Source organism: Triticum aestivum, chromosome 7A, assembly GCF_018294505.1.
Source record: "Triticum aestivum cultivar Chinese Spring chromosome 7A, IWGSC CS RefSeq v2.1, whole genome shotgun sequence".
In the NCBI taxonomy this organism is placed as follows: domain Eukaryota; kingdom Viridiplantae; phylum Streptophyta; class Magnoliopsida; order Poales; family Poaceae; genus Triticum; species Triticum aestivum.
In genome coordinates, this window is record NC_057812.1 from 123,658,687 (window position 1) to 123,668,325 (window position 9,639).

The following is a 9,639-nucleotide window of genomic DNA, read 5'->3' on the forward strand; positions in this document are numbered from 1 at the left end:
AACCAACAGGTTTGCTATTTCACATCTAGATGTGAAATAGTATCTCACATCTAAGTCTTTTATCATTGGATTTTTGTCTTTAAAATTCGTGCAAGGGAGATCTCGTGCTTGTCCCGCGTCACGCTTTCTTGTCTCGCCCGTTGGCCCTTTTCTACGACACGGAGATGGGTGGGCTGTTTTCCTTTCCCGCAGCAAGCCGATTTCTGTAGTTTTTTTAGTGGGATTTCTGTAGTTTGTTTGTTCGCTAGCCCGTTTATTTGTTTTTTCTTGTGTGTTTTATGGGCTCATGGATCGTGCATGCATTTTGTTGTGATGGATCGATAGATCGCATCATTATGTCCACACGGCCAGATACAACTTCTTTTTTTGCATTTTGTATTTTCTAAAATGTGTGACGGGGAGAAGATGGAAGGGAATGCTGGGCGTGCTGTGGTTTCTTTTTCTTTTTTTTCCCTGAGCGTTTTTTGTATTTTCTACATATTTTAATGTGTTTTTTTGTTAAGAATTATCATCTAGTTGTTTTTATTTTTCTTTCTTTCCTCTATTGTCTCTATTTGGTTTTCCATTTTCTTTGACCTTTTTATTTTACGGGGTTGCTATAGATGTGAAATGGTGCCTTACATCTAAGTGCATTATAGTAGGATACAACTTTGCTATAAAGTTGTTTGGTTTTCCCTTGTTTGTTTTTTCCTAATTTATTTTATTTTGGTTCTTAAACTTTTGTTTTTGGTTTTATTTATTTTTTTGGTCTTTTTAATCCATGATTTTTAAAATTTTGTAAGTTTTAAAATTCACCGGTTAATTTAGTTCCTGTAATTTTCATGAAAGCGTTCTCTTTACCTTCCGCCTCGTTTGTTGTTGTTTGTTTTATTACATATCATGTTTGTTGTCTAGGCATGTTCGGCTCAGCTTTTGCCATCCCTCGACTCGCAACTGAGGCCTGACTTTTTTGTCCCAGTTGCAAGTACGCCCTCGACTCGCAACTGGAGCCCAACGTTCTTTGTTCGAGTTGCAAGTCCACTCTCGTCTCGCAATTGGAACTCGACCTTTTTTCTAGCTGCAAGTCCATCGTCGACTCGCAACTGGGTCCGATTTTATTTCTAGTTGCAAGTGCACCTTCGACTCGCGATTGAGGCCTGAACTTTTTTGTTTTTGTTGCAATACCCCCTCGACTTGTAACTAGGACATAACATTTTTTTGTCCCAGTTGCAAGTCCACCCTCAACTCGCAATTGGGGTCCAACATTTTTTGTCCGAGTTCCAAGTTCACCCTCGAGTCGCAACTGGGCCATGGCCTTTTTTTCCCGGTTGCCATTGCACTCTCGACTCGCAACCTGGCCTCGACACTTTTGGTCCTAATTGCAAGTATACCCTTGACTCATGACAGGGCTCCGGCCTTTTTTGTCCCAGTTGAAAGTCCATCCTCAATTCTTAACTAGGCCTCAATCATTTTTGTCCTAGTTGCAAGTTCACTCTCGACACAAATGGGGGTAGACCTTTTTTCTCAAGTTGCAAAGCCACCCTTGACTCGCAACTCAGGCCTGACCTTTTTTGTCCCAGTTGCAAGTACGCCCTCGACTCGCAACTAGGGCCCGAACTTTTTTTGTCCGAGTTGCAAGTCCACCCTCGACTCGCAACTGGAACCCGGCCTTTTTTTCCAGTTGCAAGTCCATCGTCGACTCACAACTGGGTTTGATTTTTTTTCCAGTTGCAAGTGCACATTCAACTCGCAATTGAGGCCCGAACTTTTTTGTTTTAGTTGCAATACCCCCCTTGACTTGTAACTAGGACATGACATTTTTTGTGCCATTTGCAAGTCCACCCTCAACTCGCAGTTGGGGTCCAACCTTTTTTGTCCGAGTTCCAAGTTCACCCTCGAGTCGCAGCTGGGCCATGGCCTTTTTTCCCGATTGCAATTGCACTCTCGCTCGCAACCGGGTCTCGACACTTTTGGTCCTAATTGCAAGTATAGCCTTGACTCGCGACGGGGCTCGGGCCTTTTTTGTCCTAGTTGAAAGTCCATCCTCGATTCTTAACTGGGCCTGAATCATTTTTGTCCTAGTTGCAAGTTCACTCTCGACACAAATGGGGGTAGATTTTTTTCCCAAGTTGCAAAGCCACCCTCGACTCGCAACTGGTGACCAACCTTTTTTGTCTGAGTTACAAGTTCACCCTTTACTCGCAACTAGGGCCCAACCATTTTTGTCCGAGTTGCAAGCCACCCTTGACTCACAACTGAGCCCAACCTTTTTGTGTTCGAGTTGCAATTCCACCCTTTATTCGCAACTAGGGCCCAACCTTTTTCGTCCGAGTTGCAAGTCCACCCTCGACTCGCACCCGGGGCCCAACCTTTTGTGTCTGAGTTGCAAGTCCACCCTTGACTCGCAACTAGGGCTCAACCTCTCTTTTGTTTTCACGTCCACACTCGACTCGCAATTGGGGCCCGAACTTTGTTAGTCCCAATTTGGAGTCCACCCACGATTCGCAACTGGGACCTAATCTTTTATCCCAGTTGCAATTCCACCATTGACTCGTAACTGGAGCTCGACCTTTTCTTTTCTTAGTTGCAATTCCACCCCTTGAATCGCAATTAGGGCCCAACCTTTTTGGTCCCAGTTGCAAATCCAAACTCGACTCGCAACTCGGGTCTGACCTTTTTTATTCCCAATTGAGAGTCCACCCTCGACTTGCCACTACGGGTCCGACTTTTTTTTGTCCTAGCTGCAAGTCCACCCTCATCAGCGAACAAACTGCAGATGAGCCGGCCCAAGTAGTTAGGATACATTTTTTGTTTTGCTTTCTTCATGTTTTTTGTTTTTTATTTATCATTTTCTTCATTGTTTTTGCTCTGCTTTTATTTTTCTATTTTTCAAAAATTTATCTCATTTTTATGATTTTTTTTCTTTTTTCATAAATTCACAAGTTTCAAATATCTAAATTTGTTCATTTTTCTAAAATTGTTCATGTTTATGATTTAAAAAAAATCAAAATGTGTTCATTTTTGTTCTCTTCTTATTTATCTGTTTACTCTATTTGGTTTTCTCGTTTCTTTTGTTTTTTTCCTATTTGCTTTTAGTTCAATGTATATAAAAAAGTTCGCTTTTAGTTCATCATATATAAAAAAGTTCACCGTATATCAAAATAGAATGTTCACCGTATATTGCAAAAAAAAGTGTGTATTCAGAAAGTGATCATCATATATTAATGGATTGTTCACCGCAATTAGAATCTTTTTGGTATTCGTTAACATTTTTCATAATTTGAAAAATATATAAATTCATGAACATATTTTTTGAAATTTGTTTTGACCAAACTTTGTTCCTTACAGAAAATTAATTATAAAATAATAAAAGTGGAAAACGCAGCTAGTGACCACTGACCAGATCTGATGCTGACCGAGTTATTAAATGTTCGTGTCTGTTATTACACAAGAATAGTCCTTAGTTGTAGTGGCTGTAAGTGTGTGTGTAGGAATAGGAGGTTGGAAGTTCGACAGCTGGTGGGCGCCTTATTGTTTTGCGTCTTTTTTTTTTCCAAAAACTGAGCCGGATAGAAAACCAACAAACAATAAAATAACAGCTTGGCTGGACAATAAAAAAAGGTAAATGTTTGTAATCGGCGAACCGGCCGAAACTGGGCCGGACGCCTCGCTCGCTAACGCGCTTTGCGCCATCGAGCATGCAACACGTCACTCTGGCCCCACACGCACCGCTTCCTTCTTCGTCTTATCTTCCCCAAGACAACAACGTCCACTCGTTTTTCCACATCTCTTTCTTCCCAAATCCCCTTCCTCCAGACTGCAAGCCATGGTGGTCAAGCACGTCAATCTTTCCCGAGGAGCGACTTTGCTGATGCGGTGCTCGCGCAGCTCTTGCCTCCCCACGGCTGCGGCGCTACAACCGGCATCAGGCGGTGCTACATCCGGTGGTCGGCAAGCTGTAACCTGCACAGCGGCTAATCGGCGGTCGGCGGTCCGCGAGCTGCAACCACACCGTCGCTGCCAATGTTGGAACCATCGATGCAAAAAGCTGGAAGCAGCGGCGCAAAAAGCTGCAGCCGGCAAACGATTTTGCTACATTCATCATGGCGGACCTGCGCCCCCGCGATGACGGTGACATTTTTGCTGCAACCGTCGTCTGATTTTGCTACTATCGGCGAGGTAATTTGCTACATCCATGATGGCGGAGCTGCGACGCTGGCAGCCAAATTTCTTTTTGCTGCCATCGTCGTCTAATTTTGCTACTATCGGCGAGGTAATTTGCTACATCCGTGGTGGCGGAGCTGTGACGCCGGCGACCAATTTTTCTTGCTGCCACCGTTGGTGTTTTTTGCTACTACCCAGCGATGTATTTTGCTACATCCACTCAATGTCGTTTAATGGTGGTCGTCAGTCGCAGCGAGGGTCGACGACGAGTGGCGGAGGCGACACATTGGGTGCCACAACCATGGAGCGTTGACGGGGGAGTTGCAACTCTGAGGTGGAGCTTGTAACTGAAAATTAACTAGCGAGAAGGTTCTCCGGCGAGCAGCAGAGGGGCTACAAGGAATAGAGGTGCAAGCGCGCGGCGGCCGGCAGTCGTTCCCCTCGCCGAGCTGCACACGAAGGCGGAGCCGCGGGGACAGCGGCGTGGGATTTTATTTGGGATTCGTGGGAAGGAAGAAGACGGAAGGGAAGGCTAGATCGGAGCGAATGATTTTTCTGGACGGCTGTACTGTACCAGATCGAACGGCTGGGTCTGACCGGCCGAATCTAGCGCCGGCGGACCGGCGCCTAGTACTGGCCATAAAAAAATGGCATCATCTTAGACACCTGGTGCGTGCGCCTTATTGTTTTGCGTCTTTTTTTTTCAAAAACTGAGCCGGATAGAAAACCAACAAACAATAAAACAACAGCTTGGCTGGACAATAAAAAAAATGGCATCATCTTAAATGTGAGATATTAGATGTGAGATAGACAGATTCTATAATCAAATTACGCGAATGTTTAATTCGGGGGTACTTGCTACCCGCGCAAACGTCCCGTCCGAGGACGCATCAAGCGGATCCATCCGCAGCGGCCGGCCAGGACTGGCAGCCGGACATCCTTGATCCTGCTCTCCAGCCTCGCTCGCAACGTGTTGTTGATGCGGCCACAGGTGTGACAGCCGCCGGCGTTGAGCAGCCGGAAGCGTGGGCAGTGGTCGGCGAAGGCAGCCAACGAGCCTGGCTCGATCAGGCCGTCGGACAGCACGAGCTGCTCCAGCAGAGGGAGCTTCTTCACCACCATCGTGATGAAGATCTCGCTTTCCATGCGGGTGCGGCCCATGTCGTACGGGCATGTCACGTGAAGGCTCTGCAACAATGGCGCCCTGTGGTTATTGAGACGTTGATCAGGGAGATGCATGTGTGACCAGATTGTAGATCAACTGATCGATGGCCGCGTGGGGTGCCTACCTGTCTGCCAAGTAGAGCAGGAAAATGTCGTCGACGGGGCCACGGAAGGACTCGCAATGGCCGGCGCTGCGCCGCACGGCAGCACACGCCGTCGCCTGCCACCCTGCCGGTGGGTCTGAGTTTGAGTCTGTGTCCGAGTCTGTGTCCGAGTCCGAGTCTATGTCCGAGTCCGAGTCCGAGTCCGAGTCCTTGCCCTTGTCCTTGTCCTTGTCGGCGGCGAGGACGATGTGCCGCCACAGCAGCGGCTCGTCGACGGCCAGCTGCCGCCACGAGACGCACACGCACCCAGCGCCGCGGAGGATGTCGGCCTGCGGGAGAAGGCTCAGGATGAGCCACAGTACGTCGCGGGGGAGAGCCGCCCAGTCCCTCCACATCACCGACCAAGGAAAACTATGCACGTCCACCGTGCGGCGGCGGCGGTGGTGGCGGCGGCGGCACGGTGGATCAGTTGATGCGGCTCTGGTTCGCCTCCTCGACCTTATTCCCATCTTGTTTCGTTAGGTTTGTTCGTCCGCCCAGACCGTCAGCCCGATAATATAAGGAAGTTGTACAGATAGTAGGAAATCCTAAACCTGAACGTGAAAAGAAACGTGAATATCTGACCGTCGACGCTAATTAACACGGACGGCCACGAATCATATAGAACAGCAAAAGGATAGCCTCGTCCGAGTTTACTTTGAGTACGTTTGTATCAAAGTTGCAAAGAAAGGTACGTTTGCATCAAGAGGAGCGACACGACGCATCAAACAATTTTAAGCCAAGCTGATTCTCACCATCCAAGTTCAGCCTTTGGTCTTTTTTTTTTAGAAAAACTTTTAATCTATTCATCAACTATCATGATAGTGCAAAGAATACGAGAAATAACAGATATTACAAGTGATGACTAACAAAATAGCTCGGCCATATTGTAAACAAAGCATTTGTGTGTTCAGCTTCCTGCAAATTCCTATACAAAAGCTTCCCACTGGCATACTAGCCTCGAAAACCATGATTTGAGGATCTATTTTGTCACTTCCCTGAACTTGCGTCGGATTTTACAAATTCCTATAGATAAGGTTTAAAATTGTGGTTTTACTTGCGTTTAACAAATTAAGGTTTTTGAAGTTTTATGACGAGGTCTACTGAAATCTACTACCTTTGTTCCTAAATATAAAACGTGTTGACAGTTCAAATTGAAACAGAGTATGTACCGTGTAAGCTTTTACTTGTGGTGTTTTAATCTCCCCTAATAATAATAAAGCGATTAGGTCGTACGTCGTCGACGTTTTTGCGAAAAAGCCCCTTTGTTTCTTTGAAATCAACCCGTACTCCCTATTTAAGTGGCACTCTGGAAAAATGTTTCGTTTTTACGCAAAAACCACTGCATTTGTTGGAAATTATGCATGCGATCCTTATCTCTTATTGGACTGGCTCACCACCGCGCATACGCTTATTCTGCCGTTCTCCACCGCCGGGCACGCGCCACTGCTTGCCGCCAGCGTCGACCCATGTTAAAGGCTGGTCGCAGCGGAGGCCTCGGTAGGAAGATTCGAGGCGGTCTCTGGCGCGACGGGGAGCTGCCGGAGCGCACGGACGACGGGGGCTCGTGCAGGAGGCGAAGACCGACGGGGAAGTTCAGAGGGGCGGCTGGTGTGGCCAAGCTGAGAAGGCGGCGGTCTGAGCCGGCTTGAGCGCACGGACGACGGCTCTGCGTGCTGGCATCGGCCGGAGGCGGACGGGGCTGGCTCGCGAGATCCACACGGGCACGAGAGGAGGCTGGAGGAGAGGGCCAGGCATGGCTTGGCGGGCGCGACAGGAGGCTAGAGGAGAGGCCGAGGCGTGGCTTGGCGTCTACAAGAGCCACGAGGCCGTCGCCGCAGGCGTCGGGGGTCCAAGGCAGTCGCGGCAAACGGCCGTTGCAGGTGTAAGGACCAAAGCAAGGCGACGACACAAGGCCGGGCATCGGAGCAGAGCAAAGGAAATAAGAGACACGCACAGAGGAGGGGAGAGGGACGAGCGATCTAGCGGCGGCGCTCGCTCCGGTGGAACGTGGGGCGCCAGCAACTTTGGTGGAGGTTTCACATCTGCTGTGACGCCCCGAGACTGATGTGCCAGGTGTCCTCCAGTTATTCACTGTTGTTGCCTTGTCATTTGCTTGCGTGTTGCATCTTGCCATGTCATCATCCGCATTGCATCATCATGTTTTCAAAACTTGCATCCGTCCGGGTTCCCCCAGTTCCGTCCGTTGTCCGTTCTGAGCCCAACCACACTCGCACGCGCACGCGGCATGTCCGAAATAGTATTTTATAAGTGGCCGGAAAATGTTCTCAGAATGGGATGAAAGTTGGCATGTGGTGTTGTTATGTTGTTAGTAGGTCGCCTGCCAAGTTTCATCGCATTCGGAGCTCGTTTGATAGCCCAACCGTTAAACTATAGCGGCAATATAGCCGGTCTAACGTCAGACGTTTTTCGGTCTCCGAAAACAGTCGCCGGGCCTCCCTCTCTTATCTTCTCTCAGCTCGAGACCGTCTACACAGCTCACTACCTACCGTCAGGCCCTACCTGAACTCTCTTGTCAGCCCGCGGCCCTCCTCGCGCGTGTCCGAAAGTTGTCCCGAACCCGACCCGGGCAGTAATCACCCTTGTGCCAGATCATCCCCAAACGTCTACAAAACATCTTTGTTTTCTTAATTGAGCTTCCTAGCCTAGTTATTCACGACCGTCCGACTATGATCGAAGAGACGAGGTAACCCCTAAACTAAATTCATATGTATATTTATAGCCCAACCCTAGATCCTAGGGAGATGTCCCATCCCGCCGCCACTCTACCCAAATCCTCTCGGGATCCCCTCCCTTGATACCCGCAGCCTCCTCCCACCTCTCTTCGAATCCAGATCCAGCCAACCACCACAGCCACTTTCCACCCGATATGGACCACCGGATCTCATATCCGACGACCCAGAGCCTCTGCAGCCCCAGCGCCTCCCAGCTCTAGCACGAGCCCGAGAGCCTCCTCCCGCTCGACCGCATTGGCGAGTGCCGCCGCCGGAGCTGCTCCGTCTGCCGCCCGAACCTGCCAAGACGAGCTCCAGCAGGGCCGCCCTCTCCTTCCATGTCTCTCTTTTCTTCTTCCCTTCTCTTTCCCGTCTCACCTTCCTGCCTCTTCTCCACAGGAACCGGGGTGCCGCCTGACTCCCTCGATCTGCAACGAGAGACTCCTCAAGCCGCCACCATCTTCTTCCAGGAGCCCGCGACCTTCTCTGCTTCCCCTTCCCGTGCCTCGCCGGCAGCAAGCTCCGCCACGCCAAGTCCGCCGCCGTTCCCGAGTCTCCTGCTGCCATGGACTTCCTCCGCCGCTCATCGCTGGCACGGGACACCGGCGCCCCCAACCTCCTCATCGTCGCACGCCTACAGGTCCCCTGCCTCGCCGCCCTATACTTGGATCCGGCCGTCCCCGCGCGCGTCACGGCCCTGCAGAGCCGCGCCCAAGACCCACCTGCGTCGCCCGCAAGTCCCCGGTGTCGCTCTGCAACCCATCGCTGTCGTTTGTCTTCAGAGACGAGCAGAGCAGTTCCCCCACGCCTGGAACCACTCGATCTCGTTGACCGCAGCCACGCGCTCGTGCAGCGCCTCACTGGGACGCTGCCAAGGCCCAGCCTACTTCCCCCTGATCCGGCCTCCTCCAGTCCTAAACCGAGCGGGCCAAGGCCGACTAGGTGAAGCAGCACCCCCAGGCGCCCCACCTTCCTTTCCTGTTGTTGGCCCAGTTCGTGTTTCGGCCCATATCATGTTTTTTTCCAGCATCTACAAATTTGTGTATTAACCCTGAGATAACAGTTTTGCAGTTTAGTCCCTAGAGTTCATGCATTTAATAACTATTTAACCGTGCATCGGATTAAAACAATTTATATATGAAAGATGCTTAGAATTTCATCTAGTTTAATAATATGGCACTTTCATCCATGTTTAAAATGTTTAAAATGTTGTTTGTGTAATATTGCCCATATGTCATGCTAAAATGCTTTAATTCATAACTAAATAACCGTAGCTCCAAACCTAATAATCTTTATATGTAAATGGGGTAGAATTTTGCCTAGTTTAACATGGTGGCTTTACTTTGCATGTTTAATAACTCTAAAATTGTGTTTAGGACAGATCAGTACCACAACCAAAATATGCACATGAGGATTTTTCCGAACTTGTTGCTTGTTGTTCCGGCCTCATTTAA

At 49.2% G+C, this 9,639-nt stretch overlaps 1 protein-coding gene across 1 annotated transcript; it reads right to left on the minus strand.

Annotated features, from left to right (window-relative positions):
- Positions 1 to 4,945: 4,945 nt before the first annotated feature.
- LOC123152293 (uncharacterized) lies at positions 4,946 to 5,966 on the minus strand. The gene is made up of 2 exons (XM_044571874.1): positions 5,433 to 5,966; positions 4,946 to 5,347 (listed from the first exon to the last, which is right to left on the minus strand). Exons 1-2 carry the CDS (start codon positions 5,918 to 5,920, stop codon positions 5,002 to 5,004), a joined length of 834 nt encoding a protein of 277 aa, XP_044427809.1. The 5' UTR covers positions 5,921 to 5,966; the 3' UTR covers positions 4,946 to 5,001.
- Between the last annotated feature and the right edge of the window lie 3,673 nt (positions 5,967 to 9,639).